Source organism: Muscardinus avellanarius (assembly GCF_963383645.1).
Source record: "Muscardinus avellanarius genome assembly, chromosome: 2".
Classification (NCBI taxonomy): Eukaryota; Metazoa; Chordata; class Mammalia; order Rodentia; family Gliridae; genus Muscardinus; species Muscardinus avellanarius.
The window spans coordinates 110686843-110706662 of record NC_137787.1 but is presented as its reverse complement, the minus strand read 5'-3'; the positions used below and the strand labels follow the sequence as shown (position 1 = coordinate 110706662).

Genomic DNA, 19820 nt, shown 5'->3' with positions numbered 1-19820 from the left:
CAAAATAAAGAATAAAATAGGGCTGGGGGTATAGCTCGGAGTTAAAATGCCCCTGGGTTCCATCCCCAGTACAGGGGGAAAAAAAAAGATTTCTTTTCTTTTCTCTTTCCTTCTTTCTTTCTTTCTTTCTTTCTTTCTTTCTTTCTTTCTTTCTTTCTTTCTTTTCTTTTCTTTCTTTCTTTTTTTTTTTGTGGTACTGGGGTTACTGGAAACCTTTCTACTTCCAGGCTACACTCCCAGACCTAATTTTTTTTTTTTTCCCCAATACTGGGGATGAACCCAGGGGCATTTACCTCCGAGCTACACCCCCAGCCCAATTTTTTATTCTTTCTTTGAAACAGGGTCTCAGTAAGTTGCAAAGGGACTCAGTAAGTAGTTGAGGCTGTCCTTGAACCACGATCCTCTGGTTTCAGCCTCCCAAATGCTAGGATTACAAGCATGAGCTACCACACCCAGCTAACAAGATTTTTAAAATGCAAAATAAAAGTATAATGCCAGTTGAAAAATCACATGAAAATTAGGAATAAGGAAAAACAATTTATGGGAGGGAAGATGGGAAGGAGAATTGATATATCTTAGTGTTAATTATGAAATTGAGTCATGACTGTTCATGAAGAGTAATTTATGGTTTATTCATTATTATTGTTCACGTTTATGGTTTGCTTAATAACAGTGACTTTTCCTTAAAAATGATTACTTTCCTAGGGCATGGATTTCAGTCTTTTTAAAGAGGTCTTTGAGTCTTCCAAAATGGATTTCATTTTGTCTCATGCCATGTACTGCAGGGATGTTCTGAAGCTGAAGAAGGGGCAGAGGGCCGTGATCAGCAATGGAAGGGTGAGGATTTGCAGGCCAGGCAAGCCTGGCTTCACATTAGGTCTGTCTTTGCAGCATGTTTCTCTGCAGCTAGTAAACTCTTCAAAGAGAACCACCCTCTCCTCAAAGGTGATGGGGTTCTTGAGGGCTGATGCTGATGCTGTCCCTTGTTTCCAAGGAGGCATGCTTTTGGACCTAGGCCTCCCTTTGTGGGGCCTTCCTGCTCTCTGTGTACTGCTTTGTGGAAAGCAGTGATAGTATGGTGGCTCTCAGAACAGACATCAGTACAGCCTGACATGCAAAGTAGGCTTTGTTGTTGATATCAGCAGGGATTAATGAAGATGACATTGCTATTTTGTTCTATGTGCCTGAAGAATTAGTAAGTCAATAATAGCTATGCTTTGATTCAGGCTTTACTTTTAGTCCCCCCACCCCCATTAATTATACTTAGACTTCTACCCATCTCGTGTGTAGAGCACTTTGTGTATAAGATAGCTCCAGGCAGGAGATGGCTCCGTGGCAGCTGGTGCAGACAATTCTCCAGCTCTGATCACCTGTTCTTTTTTTCCCCCATAGATTATTGGACCACTGGAAGATAGTGAGGTCTTTAACCAAGACGACTTCCACCTCCTAGAAAATATCATCTTAAAAACTTCAGGACAGAAAATAAAATCTCATATTCAGCAACTTCGAGTCGAAGAAGATGTGTAAGTTTTGCCATAGAAGAAATTAATCAGTTCATGCCATAGATTAAATTTCTCACTGATCAGCTTTGAATTTATTTATTTATTTTTTTTTGGTGGTACTGGGGTTCCTGGAAGCCCTTCTACCTCTGGACTACACTCCCAGACCTATTTTATTTTTGGAAACATGGTCTCTTAAGCCAGCACGATACTCCTGTCTCCACCTCCCAAGCATGGGGATTACAAGTGTGCGCCACCATGCCCAGCTTTCAGCTTTGAAATTTTAATACTGTTTTATGTGCTTCCTAGTCCCAAGTATTTTATTTCTAGCTTAAACTAGTAATGTTCAAGTTTTAATATATGTTTCTATTAAAATAAGCTAATTTATTTCACAGGCTGCTATTTATTTATTTATTTAATTTGATGGTACTGGGGTTCCTGGAAGCCCTTCTATCTCCGGGCTACACTCCCAGACCTATTTTTACATTTTTATTTGGAAACAGGGTCTCCTAAGCCAGCGTGCGTGGCTGGCTTTGAACCTGCGTGATCCTCCTGTCTCTGCCTCCCAAGCGCGGGGATTACAAGCGTGCACCACCACGCCTGGCTATACAGGCTGCTATTTAAATAAAATAATTCTCTTTTTATTTGTCTCAACTTTTTTTTTTGCGGGTTTGGTGATGGAAACCAGGGGCATTCTACCTCCGAGCTACACCCCCTGCCCTATTTTTTATTCTTTATTTTGAAACAGTGTCTCACTAAGTTGCAGAGGGCCTCACTAAGTAGCTGAAGCTGTCCGCGAACCGCGATCCTCTGGTCTCAGTCTCTGGAATGCTGGGATTACAAGCGTGCCCCACCATACCTGGCTTGTCTCAACTTTTGATACTGGGAAACTTCAAACATAAGTAGTTAATAGAGGGACTAGTTTGTTTATTCCCTGGAATACATAGGAAAGAGACTTTACCTCACTGTCTCTTTGGTCATCCTTCAATTTTATTTTGTTCAGGGAAGAAAAGCAGGTTAAGTGCTTCTTTTCCTTTATTTACTAGTGTAGAGTACTAAGTTGTTATACAAAGGTGGTAATTAGTTGGTTATTGCTATTTGTATTATCATTATAAAACTATAAAACTAGTGGCTGGCTTTCTTTCTTTCTTTCTTTCTTTCTTTCTTTCTTTCTTTCTTTCTTTCTTTCTCTAAGGATTAAACCCAGGGTCATTATACCTCTGAGCTATACCCCCAGACCTTTTTAAAAATTTTCTGTTTTGAAACAGGGTCTTGCTAGGTTATTGAGAATCTTGCTATGTTGCTGAGACTGTCCTTAAGCCTGCAATTGTCCTGTCTCAGCCTCCTGAATACTGCTATTACAGGCATGCAACACCATACTTGGCTGGTTATTTCTCTTAATGGAAGAAAACAAATTGTTTGAATGGACAGTGTACTGTAACTGCTGTGTAACTGGAGTCCATAGTCATACACATATATCTAATTTCTACATTAAGTACTACATGAATGTACATTTGTAGAATGTATTTCTTTTTTGAGAAAGGTTATAAGGGATTGAAATCAGGGGTTTTCTGTCTCCAAGCTACACCCCTAATCTCCTTATTTAGAAACAGTGTTTCCCTCAATTGCCGAGGTTGGCCTCAAATCTGCTATCCTCCTGTCTTAGCTTCCCAAATCCTGGGATTACAGGTGTGTGCCACCATACCCATTTTTTTTTTTTTTTTGGAAACCATGTTATAGTCTTACCAGTAGTGCACAAGGGTTTCAGTTTCTCCATATCCTTAGCACTACTTGTTGTTTTCTGTTTTTTGTTTTGTTTTGTTTTTCATCTCAACCAATTTCAGGGCTACAGATTAAAAGGGTGCCTCCTACCTGGCAGATCTTGAGTGACGCCTGTGAAATGCTCCTCTGATGTAGGCCAGGAGCTCCTTCATGCCTTGAGCTTCATACCTGGGCTTGTTTTGGCATACCCTTGGGGGATCTCCCTCTCTCTGGCTCCTTTGTGGGGAGCCCCATGGAATCCTTGTAGACTATGGAATTGCCAGACTCTGCCAACAAGATTTGCCTTTTGCCAACTGAAGACTGCTTTGGGTCAGTTCCTGTTTAGAGAGAAATAAGGTAGTCATGAGGCTGCCAGGAGATTGATGTGTAAGCTCATAGGCTTCTCAGAATTCCCTTCCTTTCCCAGGTTTTCATTAGTGCCCACACTGCTCCACCTTGCAGTGGCTGTCCTGTTACAGTATGGCTGGAATACCTGATGCAGATCTACAGCTTTGAGGTTGCCCTCAGCTTTTGAAAGCTTGGCTGTGCGCTCTTAGGTCGTGGTGCCCCATCAGCTTTGGCCTGCTCACAGCTGTCCACATAACCAGGTGTCCTGCAACATGTTTTGTGATCATGTTGACACACCACAACAGCGCTTTATTATATGTATCCAGAATTAGTATTGAGGAGTTAAACCAAAGAAAGGAATTTGAGAAGGGTGTGTTGGCACACACATGTAATCCCAGTACTTGGGAGGCTGAGACAGGAGGATCCAGGTTCGTGGCCAGCTACTTAGTGAGGCCCTCTGCAATTTAGTGAGATCTTGTTTCAAAATAAAGAATAAAAAATTGGGCTAAAGGTGTAGCTCGGAAGTAAAATACCCCTGGGTTCAGCCAGGCATGGCGGCACACACTTTTAATCCCCGCGCTTGAGAGGCCGAGACAGGAGAATCACATAGGTTCAAAGCTAGCTTCAGCTACTTAGTGAGGCTCTCAGCAACTTAGTGAGACTCTCTTTCCAAATAAATTATAAAATAGGGCTGGGGTGTAGCCTGGAGGTAGAAAGCCCCTGAAGTACACCCCCCCACACACACAGACACACAAAATTCCCCTGGGTTCAATCCCTAGTACCACAAAAAAAGGAAGAAGGTGATTTGATGTATTTTTGTTCAAAGAGAAAATGTATAAACTTGACTTCAATTTGAAAAGTGTTAGTATGTAGTCTTTGGTTCAGCAAATAAAATTATTTTTTCCAGGGTCATGATTTAGTTCAAGATTTTTCTTGGTTAGAGATCATGAGTAGGAGCCAGGTATGGTAGTGGCTCCTGTAATCCCAGTACTTGGAATGCTGAGACAGGAGAATCACTGGTTCAAGGACAGCCTCAGTAAGCAGTGAGACACTCATCAACCTAGTGAGATCCTTTTTCCATTTAAGAAGTAAAATTGGGCTGGGGGAATAGCAGCTTGGAAGTAGAATGCCTCTGAGTTAAATCACCAGTACTACCAAAGAAAGAAAGAGAGATCATCTGTAGGGCTAGAGGGTCTAGCTCAGTAGTACAGTGCTTGCCTAGTACAATCCCAGGACCACAAAAGTAAAATAAAAAAGAAATCAACTTTTGAAGAAGTATAGAAAACAGATACTTTTCTAAGTTGTTCATTGTAGTGTCAGTTGTAATACTAAGGTTGGAAGCAACACAGATATTCAATAGCTGGTTGGTTTAATAAATTGTGATATATATTCATAAATATATATAGTTATTGAAATAGTGATATACCCTTATATTTATTAACCAACTGAATGTTCTAACATTTTTCTTTTTCTTTCTTTTTTTTTTTTGTGTGGTACTGAGGGTGGAACCCAGGGGCATTATACCTCTGAGCTATATACCCAGCCTTATTTTTTATTCTTTATTTTGAAACAGAATCTCACTAAGTTGTAGAGGGCCTCATTAAGCAGCTGAGACTGGCCATGAACCTGCAATCCTTCTGTCTCAGTCTCCCAAATGCTGGAATTACAAGTGTGCACCACCACACCTGGCTTAAGGTTTCCTATTTTTAAGAAAGCAAGTAGTAAAATCCTACTTTGTTCCCATGTATATTTTAAAATATAGTATTATGAATTGTCATAACTTATTTCTTGAGAGTGATCACCTGTAACCATAGTGTTCTTTGCATCTGTCTGGGTTTTTTTTTTTTTTTTTTTTTTTTTTTTTTGTGGTAACAGGGCTAGATCTGAGGGGCATTCTACCTCTGAGCTACACTCCCAAAACTATTCTTTTTATTTATTTTTTATTTTGAAACAGGGTCCCACTGAGTTGCAGAGGGCCTCACTAAGTATCTGAGGCTGTCCGCGAACCACGATCCTCCTGTCTCAGCCTCCTAAATGCTGGGATTACAAGCGTGCGCCACCACAGCTGGCTTTGTTTTTTTTCACAGTGAATTATTACTCCAATAATCATAAAAAGTAATAACATTACTGAAAAGTAGGCAAAGAAGAATATAAATAATACTGACAGCTTATTATGTGTCAGGTTACACAGCTGATCACTTAGAAAACCAGTACTTTTTCCTCATGCTTGTTGGCATACAGTTAGTTTATGGATTCTTTAAAACATCTTGTCAGCATAGAGTGTTTTGGCTTGTAATATGTTCGGCAGTACCAGTAAGACTTCATAATTCTATCTTGCAGGGCAAGTGACTTGGTAATGAAGGTAGATGCTCTCCTGTCAGCTCAACCCAAAGGAGACTCAAGGATTGAGTACCAGTTTTTTGAAGACAGACACAGGTATAGAATTAATGTTGAATTCATGCGTATTTCTGAATATTACACTCTTTTGCCTTTACCTCACCTTTCTTATTTTTCCATGTAAGTTTGCATATATAAGTTGTTACAGGACTAAAAGTTTATTTGATGTACAGTTTTTTTTACATATATTAGGGTTTTTTTTTTTTTTTTTTGTCTGTTTGTTTGTTTTTGCAGTACTGGGGATGGAACCTAGGGGCATTCTATCTTTGAGCTTCACCCCTAGCCCTATTTTTTATTCTTTATTTTGAAACAAGGTCTCACTGATTGCAGAGGGTCTCACTAAGTAGCTGAGACTGTCTGTGAACCGCAATTCTTGTGTCTCAGCCTCCCGAATGCTATGACTACAAGTGTGTGCCACCACAACTGGCTCGTCTTTTATTTTGTTTTGTTCGTTCTTTCTTTCTTTCTCTCTTTCTTTCTTTCTTTCTTTCTTTCTTTCTTTCTTTCTTTTTTTTTTTTTTTTTTTGTGGGTCTGGGGATGGAATCCATGGGCATTCGACCTCTGAGCTACACTCCCTGCCCTATGTTTTATTCTTTATTTTTGAAACCGGGTCTCACTGAGTTGCAGAGGGCCTCACTACGTAGCTGAGGCTGTCTGCAAACCGTGATCCTCCGGTCTCAGCCTCCTGAATGCTAGGATTACAAGCGTGCGCCACCACAGCTGGCTTTGTTTTTTTCTTTTCATTCCTGGGGATGGAACCTGGAAGAATTCTACCTCTGAGCTATACCCTCAACCTTATTTTTTATTCTTTATTTTGAAACAGGGTCTCACTGAGTTGCAAAGGACCTTAATAAGTAGCTGAGGCTGTCCGTGAACCATGATCCTCCTATCTCTGCCTCCCAAATCCTGGGATTACAAGTATGTGGCAGCATGCCTGGCTTTCTAGCCCTTTATTTATTTATTTTTAATTTAATTTAATTAAAAAAATTTTTTTTTGGTGGTACTCGGGATAGAACCCAGGGACATTCTACCTCCCAGCTACACCCCCAGCCCTATATTTTGTTCTTTGTTTTGAAACAGGGTCTCACAGAGTTGCAAAGGGACTCACTAAATAGCTGGGGCTGTTTGGGAACTGTGATCCTCCTGTCTCAGCCTCCCAAATTCTGGGATTTACAAGCATTTGCTACCACTCCCAGCTTAATTTTTGTTTGAAACAGGGTCTTGTTAGGTAGCTGCGAGTCTGACAAGGTTGCTGATAGTTTCACTTTGTTGCTGAGGCTGTCCTTGAGCCTGTGATCCTCCTGTCTCAGCTTCCCAAGTATTAGGATTACAAGCATGTGTTATGATGCCTAGATATATCAGTTTTAAAAGTGATTTATTAGCTGGGCATGGTGGCGCATGTTTGTAATCCCAGCATTTCAGAGCCTGAGACAAGCATCAGGTTCATGGACAGCCTCAGCTCCTACTTAGTGAGGCCCTTTGCAACTCAGTGACACCCTGTTTCAAAATAAGAATAAAAAATAGGGCTGGGGGTGTAACTCGGAGGTAGAATGCCCCTGGGTTCCATCCCCAGTACCACACACAAAAACAAATAAAAAAAAAAGATTTATTTATTTTCTCCTCATACCCTCCTTGCCAAGACATGAAAATCAGCATGATGTTCAATAATGGTTAGAAATGTTATCAGTAGCTTTAGTAGTATTTGGTTAAATACAGTTTCAAGCTTGTTTTGTTCTGTTCCTGCAAATCTTTCAAAACATTTTGAGTGAGCAGGGTGTAGTGGCACACACTTGTAATCCCAGTACTTGGGAGGCTGAGATGGGAAGAATGCAGATTTAAAGCCAGCCTCATCTACTTAATGAAGCCCTCCATAACTTAGTGAGACCCTGTTTTAAGAATAAAGAATTAAAAAATAGGGCTGGGTGAGTAGTTCAGAGGTAGAATGCCCTTGGGTTCAATGCCCAGTACTGCAAAAAGAAAAGAAATTTTTGAGTGAGCCAGAATTACCAGGATTTTACAAACTTTGGTGGTAGATTTAATCTTATGGTTGACCACCATCAATAGCTTAGTTGTCTTACATCTAAAATTTTTTAAATGCCAGCAGTGCCAGAATGCTGATAGGTTATGTTAGATCTCCTAAAAAAAACACTTAGTTTTGTTCTCTCTTTCCTGTGTTAATGTTTTATCCTTGATTCTTGTAGTGCTATTAAACTGAGGCCAAAGGAAGGGGAGACCTACTTTGATGTCGTGGCTGTAGTCGATCCTGTCACCAGAGATGCACAGAGGCTTGCTCCGTTACTCTTGGTAGGGACTGCTACAGAGGCATTCCATGGTCTATCTGAAGAAATCACTACCCTGTGATTATCTAAGAGCTGCTTGCTCTTTCAAATGTCTTCAGTGGGCATTTAAAATGCTACAGGGCGACTTGAGCAAATTAATCTTCGTAAAGATTGATAATGATTCTGACAACAGCTTCACAACTCTAGAAATTTTGAACAAAATTTTTTTGGCTATTTCAGATAATTTAAAAAATGACTAACATCCTCCTTCAGAGCGAATATCTTTAAGTTGATTTATGTTACATCTTAATTTATAATGGCAAAGACTAAAAAAGTTAAAAGAATTGTGCTTGTTTTATTTTCCTTTTTTATAACCACCATGAACTTTTTAATGTAGCATGCCTTTATTTTATATGTATAAAATATTACAATTTAAAGTGTATATGTATCTCTTTTTTGTGATTAGTGCATGAGCTACAGTAATTACATTTTCTTATATAAATAGCTATTCATCATGTATTTGCTGCTCCAACATGACTCTACTGACCTTTCCTTATGTGAGAATCAGTAGCTTACCTCCACCCTCCCGCCAAGTCACATGTATGTGATTTAGTTTCTACATTGGAGTTGTGATTTCCAGCTATATCTTCAGTCTAGACTTTAAGACAGCTATTATCTTTATGCCTTTTCTTAATATATTAAGAAATGTTTTGTCTTTTAACTCAATGTAAGACATATTTGAAGAGAATATTTAAAAATTTTATATCTATTCTTTTAGGTTTTGACTCAGCTAATAAACATGAACTTAAGAGTATTTATGAACTGCCAATCTAAACTTTCGGACATGCCTTTAAAAAGGTAAAATAGACTATTTAAGAAAACAATCTAAAAAGTAATACTGAAGCCAAACGGTGGATTGAATGTTAAGAGTCCAGTTGGTTAGAGGTGGATATCATGTTTAAATAGGTCTTTTGAAGTCAGAAGTGCCGGTGCATGCTTATAATCCCAGTACTTGGGAGGCTGAGACAGGAGGATTGTGGTACTCAGCACTTAGGCCCTCCCCAACTTAGTGAGAACCTATTTCAAAATAAAGAATAAAAGAGAGAGCTGGGCATAGTGGCGCACCCTTGTAATCCTAGCATTTGGGAGGTTGAGATAGGAGGATCATGGTTCGTGGATAGCCTCAGCTACTTAGTGAGGCCCTTTGCAACTCAGTGAGATTCTGTTTCAAACTAAAGAATAAAAAGTAGGGCTGTGAGAATAAAAAGCTGGCCGTGGTGGCACACACTTGTAATCCCCACACTTGGGAGTTGGAGACAGGAGGATTGCGCAGGTTTGAAGCCAGCCTCGCTGGCTTAAGAGACCTTTTTTCCAAATTTTAAAAAGTATAAAAATAAGTCTGGGAGTACAGCCCAGAGGTAGAAGGATTTCCAGGAACCCCAGTACCACAAAAAAAAAAAAAAGAAAAAAAATAGGGCTGGGTGTATAGCAGGCTCCATCCCCAGTACCCCCCTCCCCACAAAAACAGTTAATAAGCCAGGTGTAATGGTGCACAGCCATAATCCTAGTATTTGGGAGGCTAAGAAAGGATGCTTGTAGGTTCAAAACCAACCCCATCAGTACAGCAAGACTCTCAGCAACTTAGTGAAAAATATAATATGTAAAGAGTTGTGAGTGTAGCTTGGAGGTAGAATGTCCCTGGGTTCAGTCCCTAGTACCAAAAAAAAAAAAGGGTTAATAGTAGTAGTGTATCATAGACTGTGATTACAGGTCTCTTGTGTTTTACAGGTTAGATTCTGAGTGCTTTGATTTGCAAGTGACCAAAGCATTTCTAGCTTCCACATTTGTCCTGCTATGAAGAACTGTATAAATTGTTTTCTGTAATTTTTACAGGGCTAGCTTGAGAACCCAATTACCATTTAGGACCTGGTTTTAGGGGGAAAAAATCAGTTGTCTTCTAAGGGAGGAAAGTGCTCAGGAAATTCTTGTGACACTGACAGTAGTCACTCACGTAAGAGATGGCCTCCCCTTGTCCCACTGCTCCTTCCCTTCCCTTGTATTTGTGGCTGTCAGTTGGCATCAGTACACTCAAAGGTGCTTTGGGAGGTACTTTTCCCATTTGAAATGATACTCCTTAACCTATTTTTATTATAAGCTGTATTTACTGTATTTACTCATGTTGGTACTTAGAAAGCTAAGGACTGTTGGTTGCTTAGGGAAAAGAATAAAAAAGTTAACACTTTTTTTCTTTCAATTTCAGCTTTTACCGTTATGTCCTAGAACCAGAGATTTTGTTCTCTTCAGACAATAGCTTTGCTAAGGGTCCAATAGCAAAGTTTTTGGATATGCCGCAGTCTCCATTGTTCACTCTGAATTTGAACACACCTGAGAGTTGGATGATTGAATCTGTCAGGACACCATATGACTTGGATAATATTTATTTAGAAGAGGTAAGAATAGGCTTGGTGGCGCACGCTTGTAATCCCAGCATTTGGGGGGCTGAGGAAGGAGGATCATGGTTCGAGCGCAGCCTCAGCTACTTAGTGAGGCCCTTTGCATCTCAGTGAAACCCTGTTTCAAAATAAAGAATAAAAAATCGGGGCTGGGGTTGTAGCTCAGAGGTAGAATGCCCCTGAGGTTCCATCCCTGATACCACCAAAAAAAAAAAAAAAAAAAAAAAAAGAGGTAAGAATGTCATTGCTTCCTAATATCATGTATAAAACCTGTTTATGGCGTAGTTAGTGGTGGTTGACTCTGAACAAAATGAATCAAGTCTAGCTTGATTTCTGAGAATCAGCATCAGCATCTAGGCTTAATATATTTTTTTGCAATGAACAGCTTATTCAGTGTAATTCATCCACCCTAAACTTTAGCCTAGTGTATAGGTCCAAGGTATTTGTACATTCACAGAGCTGTGCGGCCTGCACCACTGTCTAATTTCAGCATGTTTCTTCTCTCCCAGAAGAGGCTTCATGTCCATTAGCATCCACTTCCCAGCCCCTTTGCTCATGACAACTACTTTTCTATCTACTTTCTCTTTCTGTGGATATGCCTGTTGTAACATTTTGTCTAAATAAAATCATGCAACATGTGGCTGCTAATGTGACTGGCTTCTTTTGCTTAACAAATGTCTTCCAGGATTCATCTGTGTTGTAGCATGTATCAGTGCTTCCTTCTTTGTTATTGCAAGATAATATTCCCTTGTGTGTATATTTCACACTTTATCCATTTATGAATGGACATTGGGCTAGTTCTACTTACGGGTTATTATGAATAATGTTGCTATAAATGTGTGCAGGGTTGACTATAGGATGGTCTTTTTTTTTTCTTTGCGGCACTGGGGATTGAACTAAGGAGCATTCTACCTCTGAATCATACCTCCAGTCCTATTTTTTATTCTTTATTTTGAAACAGGGTCTCACTAAGTTGTGTAGTGCCTAAGTAGCCAAGGCTGGCCATGAACCTGTGATTCCCCCAGTCTCAGCCTCCCGAGTACTGGGATTACAGTCGTGTACTCTTCCAATTCTTTAGGTCTAATTTTTTTTCAACAACATTTGGAGTTTTCTTGTCTGTATGCTTGGAATGACCTCCTCATTATTTTTTCCTTTGTTTTTCCAAACCAGTTTTTATCATTGGATATGATTAGTAACCATCACAATCAAGATACAGAATGTCCCTTCCTCTCCAAAAGGTTTTTTCCCCCTTCTCAGGCAGTCTTCCTACCCGGCCTCAAGCAATGGCTGATCTCCTTCTGTCAAATTTTAGCAATAAGATCATGTGAAATGTATATCCTTTTTGTCTGATTGATTCATTTTGCAAAGATGCATTTTGGATATACCATGTTGTTGCTGCATAGCCTGCAACTGGTCTAATTTTGGTATTGTAGGTAGACAACATAGTGGCTGCTGAGTATGAGCTGGAGTACCTGCTACTGGAAGGGCATTGCTATGACATCACCACAGGCCAACCCCCACGGGGCTTGCAGTTCACATTAGGAACTGCGGCAGACCCAGTCATCGTGGACACCATTGTCATGGCCAACCTGGTAAGTAATCAGTTCATCTGAGGGTGATGTAGCAGCTGTGTCCATTTGCCCACCATATCTGTGATGGAACAGTTAGCGTTCTGAAGCAAAAATGAGAATAAAATTTATAATTAGCAGACTTTGGTCAGTATCAAAATAATCAATTTGGTGCAAGGACCTGGGTTTGACCTCCAGCACCTCAAAAATAAATACAAAATAAAAATAAAACATTGCTGAGGGCTGGTGATATATTTCAATAGTAGAGTGCTTGTATGCAAAGCACAAAGAAAATATAAAATCATTAGTTTGGCTAAACTCAAAAGATTAGACTTGCAGGTCAATTTAAAAGAAAAAACTATGCTGCAATACTCTGCTCTAACCAAATTAGCCTGAACATCTGTCCCTCTCTTGTGAGACATTTGCACAGCAAACGGGTAGATTTCTTAACTTGGCTGATTTGTACTTTGCTAGAGTTTCTAAGTGTAGTTGGGCTATTATTGTGTGTGTGTGTGTGTGTGTGTGTGTGTGTGTGTGTGTGTGTGTGTTGCCCTGATTTGTTACTTATTTATCAAGTATCTGATGTTTCAGAAGAAGTAGCTGTCCCTTTGAAATAGCATTTGTTGTTGTTGTTGTTATTTTTATTATTATTACTATTATTTTGTAGTACTAAGAATTGAGTCCAGGAGTCCAGTTGGGCGTGGTGGCACACACTTGTAATCCCAGCATTCGGGAGGCTGAGACGAGGATAGCAGTTCATGGACAGTCTCAGCTACTTAATGAGGCCCTCCACAATTTAGTGAGATCCCGTTTGAAAATAAAGAATAAAACACAGAATGATTTGATTCTAGAACAGTGTTAGCAAGAAGGAATCACTAAAGAATACAACTGAACTGTACCTAGTGTTATTTATACCTCATATTGTCTAACTCTTCCCCATCAAGTCTACCACATTTACTTTGCTTGAAAAACACTGCTATATCAAAAGCAGGGACCGGGTGTGGTGGCGCACGCGTGTAATCCCCACACTTGGGAGGCAGAGACAGGAGTATCGCGCAGGTTCGAAGCCAGCCACTCTGGCTTAAGAGACCCTGTTTCCAAATAAAATATAAAAAATAGGTCTGGGAGTATAGCCCAGAAGTAGAAGGGTTCCATCCCCAGTACCACCAAAAAAAAAAAAAAAAGGTCAGGGAGTGTGCTTGGAGGTCGAATGCCCCTGGGTTCCATCTGAATCCAGGGGCACTCTACCACTGAACTACACCCCTAGGCCTTTTTATTTTGAGACAGTCTCTCCCGGTTGCCCAGATTGGCCTTGTATTTGTTATGCCCCTGCCTTAGCTTCCTCACTAGCTGGGGTTCCAGGTGTCTGCCACTACTCCCAGCTTTTAATGGTTTAAGAGCTTAAAACATTAAATTTGGCTTTTCTTCTTATCCTAGGGCTATTTTCAACTAAAAGCCAACCCAGGAGCTTGGATTCTCAGACTTAGAAAGGGACGCTCTGAAGATATTTATAGAATCTACAGGTAAGATTAAGTGATTCCTGTACATTTTTCCAGACTATTTTGAATTGAGAATCAGTACACTACCTGGCATTTTGCGAGGAACCAGAAATTTCATTCACATTGAGTGTTTAATAAAGCAGTGTTTTTTAAGCAAAGTAACTGTGGTAGACTTGATGGGGAAGAGTTAGACAGTATGAGGTATAAATAATACTAGGTACAGTTCAGTTGTATTCTTTAGTGATCCCTTCTTGCTAACACTGTTCTAGAATCAAATCATTCTGTGTTGCAGTTCATAGGCTGATTAAATTTAGTCAATTGAAGAAAGGAGGAAAAAAATAAAGAGCAGTTAGACTTTTCTACCCAGAGAGTCAACATTTTACCATGGAGGATTTGCAAATAAATGGAAGCTTTGGCCGTGCTGTCAGTATTGGCTTGTCTGCTTTGTGGTGGTATAACAGTCCTAGAACATTCTATCAGCTAGGTTTTGCCGTAGGTTTTACTTAACTTATTTATTAGTTAAAAATATTGCACTGTCTTTAAAGAAATTTGGTCTTAATAGTTACCTATGATAGGTAATTCAAAGGAAGATTCATTAAGAAAGTTTGGGCACTCACCTCACAGAAGTTTTGACAAGTACTTCTATATGGCCTGAAGGATCTTCCTTCAGGTTGTAAGAAAATGTGTGTGTGTGTGTGTGTGTGTGTGTGTGTGTGTGTGTGTGTGTGTAGGCTTGTGCACACGCATGCATGTGTGTCTGGAGCTTGATCCCAGGGGCATTTTACCTCCCAGCCATGCCCCAGCCTGAGTTTTTGAAACCTGGTCTCATTGAGTTGCAGTGGGCCCCGTGTTGCTGCAGCTGTCCTTGAATCTGTGATCCTCCTGTCTCAGCTTCCTAAATACTAGGACTATAAGTGTGAGCCACCATGCCTGGCTTGTAAGAAAATAATTTGTTCGCCGGGCATGGTGGCGTACACATGTAATCCCAGCACTTTGGGAGGCTGAGAGAGGAGGATTACACAGGTTCAAAGCCAGCCTCAGCTACTTAGTGAGGCTCTCAGCAACTTAGTGAGACCCTGTTTCCAAATAAAGTATAAAATAGGTCTGGGAGTATAGCCCAGAGATAGAAAAGCCCCTAGGTTCTACCCCCAGTACCACAAGAGAAAAAAAAAAGAAAATAATTTGTTCTGAAAAACTATTATGATTAATAAATATGACAGTAAATAAATATTGTCTGACAATTAACTGCATTGAGAATTGTGATTTCTGATATCTGTGCTGCTTTCTCTCTAAGCCATGATGGTACAGATTCTCCTCCAGATGCCGAGGAAGTAGTGGTTGTCCTCAACAACTTCAAAAGCAAAATCATTAAAGTGAAGGTGAGTTGGCTGTTCTAAGCAGCAGCTCTTTTTTAGTGGGTCAGAGTAACAGCATTCTGTCATTCAGTAGCTGTCATGTAGAAATACAGACCACATCCTCACCTTTCCAAAGGTTTCACTTGCCCTGGGCAAGAGCGGCTAGCTCTGAAAATATTGTTTACTCTTTCAGGAGAAGGAGAATATACTTACATTGTGTTTGTTACAATACTTTGTTAATAATTGCTCTATTTTAGTATTGGTTTATTATAAATCAACCCCCCTCCTCCTTCTCCCCCCCCCCTTTCCCTCTTCTTTTTTGTGGTGCTGAGGCTTGAACCAGGAACATTTTATCTCCAAGATACACCCCCTACCCTATTTTATTTTTTATTGGAAGCAGGGTCTTTCTAGGTTTCTGAGAGCCTTGATAAATTGTTGAGGCTATCCTTGAACCTATAATCCTCCTGTCTCAGCCTCCCAAGTACTGGGATTACAGAAATAAACCACCATGCCCAGCTCTGTTGTGAACCTCTTACTGTGCCTAATTTACAAGTTAAACTTCCTCATAGGTAGCTGTGTACAGGAATAGATATAGTATATACTATACTCTGTAGTGTCAGACATCTACTAGGAGTCTTGGAATATATCCCCTACAGAGAAGAGAGGGACCACTGTATCTTGAAACCAGCCCAATATTCTCTTTGGAATTTACCATAGTAATTATAGGAATTCTGCTTTAAGGCAATTGCCTTTGTAAATGTGATTGGTAGCTTTACCCAAGAGATCACATCTTTTGGGTATTCAGTGAGCAATACCAGTTTCGTTCTAAATAAAATGTTTTCATCAGGGCTGTATGGCTATAAATTCATAACTTGTAGCATTATTGATGGTTTTATTCTCTGAATAAAATGCCAGTGAAAATTTCAATAATAAAATGGTAGTTCTAAGCCAGGGGTGATGGTGCATGCCTATAATCCCAATACTTATTTGAAAGGCTGAGACAGGAAGATAGCAGGTTCAAGGCAATTTAGTGAGGCTCTCAACAATTTAATAAGACCTTACCATCAGAAAAAAAAAGTATTTCTCCTTTCTCAGCCTCTCAGGGACTAGGATCACAGGTGTGTACTACCACGCCTGGCTCAGACTGTATTTTCTGCACATTTGAACGTGAGGTTATTTGCTCAATGTATAAACTGAAAAGAGTTGTTGTCAATTAGGTTACTGTCCCTGACTGAAAGCTCTGAGGTGAGTGCCCTGGTGACACTGCTTGTGTTGAGTACTTGTAGACGCTGGGTGTGCTGACACCTTCTTGGGGAACACTTAGTTGATAACCCTCTATAGTTGGCAGTACCCATGATGTACATCAGTACAAGCTTGTTTTATGCTTGTGGGACCGGCCAGGAGGAATAAGATCTGTCATACACAATTGCAGGTACAGAAGAAGGCAGACATGGTCAATGAAGACTTGCTGAGTGATGGGACCAGTGAGAATGAATCTGGATTCTGGGACTCATTCAAATGGTAAATTAGCATCAGAACAGAATGTTTTCAAGGAACTATCAAGATAAAAGTGCTGTTCCCCTCCTCCTTTTGATTATAGAGCTTCTGTTTGGAACCTTCACACTCTACTTCATGCAGAAAACCTTGCATTTGCATTTGGAGTAGATGAGTGTAAGCAAAGGAGACTAATGCCTCCTGCTGAACTCCTGTTCCAGGATTCTGCCTCTGGCTGGGCTGCTCCTGCTCTTTGCAAAGGTGGTTGGCAGCTGCTCAGCTCGCTGCCCATTGTCCATGCTGTGTTCTGTGGAGCAGCCTGGGTTCTGTCAGCCCCTCAAGCTGCACGGTGTCTTAGCCTGAGCATTTGTTCAAATGGGTACCGGGATACACAGTCTCTTCCCTCTCTCCTTAAAGGGCTGTGTGTCCAGCATTTCAAGGGATCCTATTTTCACCTCTGTTGTTATAGGGGCTTTTCAGGAGGCCAGAAGACCGAGGAAGTGAAACAAGATAAAGATGACATAATTAACATCTTCTCTGTTGCATCTGGTCACCTCTACGAAAGATTTCTTCGGTTAGTCTTATTGATTATTTTGGCATTTGTATGTGAATTAGTCACAGTATTCTTATTGAGAGAGAAAAAAGCTTTGGGGATAGTGCCCATTGTGTGCATTTGGGGCACTCTGAGGACTATGAATAGCTTGCTATATGTAATCCTCTTGGTTTTGGTCCAGTCAACTCCATGCCCCTTTGTGGATCTGTAGACCTTTAATATCATGTGTTCACCGTATAGACAGTGGTGTTTTCTTGGACACCTAACATTAGGAGATGGACAGAGAGAACAGAAGAACACCACCTTCTACAGATTTTAGGACTTTAGAGGCAAGAAAGGTCTTAATTATTAGGTAAGAATACTGCTGTTTTAGAAACTGAGACCCAGAGTGGGAAGGAGCTGGCTTAGGCCACACACCCAAAGGTAGGAGAGGCCCAGGTTTAGACTGGTTGATGCAGTGGTCACTAGGAAGGTACTCAGGAGGGCTCTGATCTGAAGACACCCCTTTGTCAGGTAGTCATTTTCCTGCTTGCTGGGGCTCTTTTTCCTTCAGTTTTTCACTACAAATCCAGTGTAGAAAATACTCAAAATGTCATTTTACTAATTTCTAGCCTTCCTGTTTTCAAGAAATATCTGACCTAAAATAATGACAGTGATAACAGTTTACTTAATTTCTGTCTCAGGAATCCTGAGCCTGTCCCCACTGGCCTCCTCGGTACCCTCCATGGTCTCCTCGGTGGCCTGTGGCAGGGCTCTTTGTCCAGCCTGAGGGAGGCCATGCATGTAGATGCTCTTTCCTTAATACCAGATGCTGCTGTGGCTCGACAGGGATACTTGGAGAATGGTGTAGTGGGTTATCACAGCCTCTAGTGTTAATTCCTTCTCTAACTGAAGGATCATATCAGGACGCAGTTTACTTCAAAACGCAGCCGTTAGCATGTGCCTCACAGTTAGGTGTATGTTTAGAGAGCAGCACCCCTTCTCCCCCATTCAGTGGTAGATAAAAGCACGAGTAAGTGCATTCTTAACTGTTAGGGTCTCTCTCTGCCTAACCGCTTGGTTATCATGAGTTAGCTCTGCTGCGCTGTCTTGTAGTTGACTCTGCATGACATTGCTGATATTAGAAAACACTGTTATTATTACTTGTTTCCCTTTGGCAGCATAATGATGCTGTCAGTGCTGAAGAACACCAAGACTCCTGTGAAGTTCTGGTTCTTGAAGAATTATTTGTCCCCCACATTTAAGGTATGTGTCACAGGGAAAAGGAGAACATCCTCATTAGAGAGATATATACAGTACAGTTTTACTGGTGTTGTTTTATCTGTACACTTGAAATTTTTTTCCTTTTAAGCCGGGCATGCTGGTGCACATTTGTAATCCCAGCATTCAGGAGGCTGAGACCAGAGGATCGCTGTTTGCGAACAGCCTCAGCTACTTAGGTCCTTTGCAACTCAGTGAGACCGTGTTTCAAAATAAAGAATACACAATAGGGCTAGGGGTGTAGCTTGGAGGTAGAATGCCTCTGGGTTCCATCTCAAGTACTGCAAAAAAAAAAAAAATTCCTTTTATTAGGATACCCTTATTTGGTTATGTACTTCTGTGTTGATTCTCCTTCCAGATTTTTCTATTGGAGAGAACAGTTGTTACAAAATCTTGACCCATTTGGAGCTTGGATAATATAAGAGTCCATATCTTTTATAAGAAGCAAAGTTTACATGAAATAGGTGTTCTCTTTCTCTAAAGCATGGGCATCTTATTTTGATTTAGAAAGCGTAGTGATGAAGCTGGACGTGGTGACGCACGCTTGTAATCCCAGCATTCTGGAGGCTGAGACCAGAGGATCGCAGTTTGCGGACAGCCTCAGCTACTTAGTGGGGCCCTTTGCAACTCAGTGAGACCTGGTTTCAAAATACAGAATAAAAAATAGGGCAGGGGGGTCTAGCTCGGAGGTCGAATACCCCTGGGTTCCATCCCCAGACCGGGAAAAAAAAAAGAAAGCATAGTGATGTTCATAGTGGGGAGAATGCTTTGTTTCCTCACACACTGCTGCCAGATGATGTGAGGAAGTGAGGCTTCATCTGTGTCAAATAGAAACATGCTGGGAACGTTTTATGCTTTATTTGTATCAGCCAGGATTTGTCATTGAAATTGATTTTGTGCGTGTGTGTGTGTGTGTGTGTGTGTGTGTGTGTGTGTGTGTGTGTTTACTGGGGGAGGAACCCAGGGGCATTCTACCTCAGGTATACCTCAGCCCTATTTTATTCTTTTTTTTTTTTTTTCCTGTGGGTCTGGGGATGGAACCCAGGGGCATTCAACCTCCGAGCTATACATCCTGCCCTATTATTTATTCTTTATTTTGAAACAGGGTCTCACTGAGTTGCAAAGGGCCTCACTGAGTAGCTGAGACTGTCTGTGAATCGTAATCCTCTGGTCTCAGCCTCCCAAATGCTGGGATTACAAGCGTGCGTCACCACAACCCGGCTGATTCTTTTTTTTTTTTTTTTTTTTTTGTGGTACTGGGGATGGAACCCAGGGGCCTTCTACATTCGGGCTACAATCCCAGACCTATTTTTTATTTTATTTGGAAACAGGGTCTCTTAAGCCAGCTGAGGC

At 40.7% G+C, this 19820-nt stretch overlaps 1 protein-coding gene across 1 annotated transcript in view; it reads left to right on the top strand.

Annotated features, from left to right (window-relative positions):
- UGGT1 (UDP-glucose glycoprotein glucosyltransferase 1) overlaps window positions 1–19820 on the top strand; it is a gene marked incomplete at its 3' end in the record, with an annotated part of 115767 nt that overhangs the window by 80969 nt on the left and 14978 nt on the right. Inside the window, exons 23-34 of the mRNA XM_080689406.1 lie at window positions 706–837; window positions 1393–1523; window positions 5949–6044; window positions 8208–8310; window positions 9064–9143; window positions 10546–10735; window positions 12172–12330; window positions 13744–13829; window positions 15100–15184; window positions 16593–16681; window positions 17124–17228; window positions 18368–18452. Of these exons, the coding sequence (XP_080545532.1) occupies window positions 706–837; window positions 1393–1523; window positions 5949–6044; window positions 8208–8310; window positions 9064–9143; window positions 10546–10735; window positions 12172–12330; window positions 13744–13829; window positions 15100–15184; window positions 16593–16681; window positions 17124–17228; window positions 18368–18452 (1341 nt within the window). The remainder of the gene's footprint in view (window positions 1–705; window positions 838–1392; window positions 1524–5948; window positions 6045–8207; window positions 8311–9063; window positions 9144–10545; window positions 10736–12171; window positions 12331–13743; window positions 13830–15099; window positions 15185–16592; window positions 16682–17123; window positions 17229–18367; window positions 18453–19820) is intronic.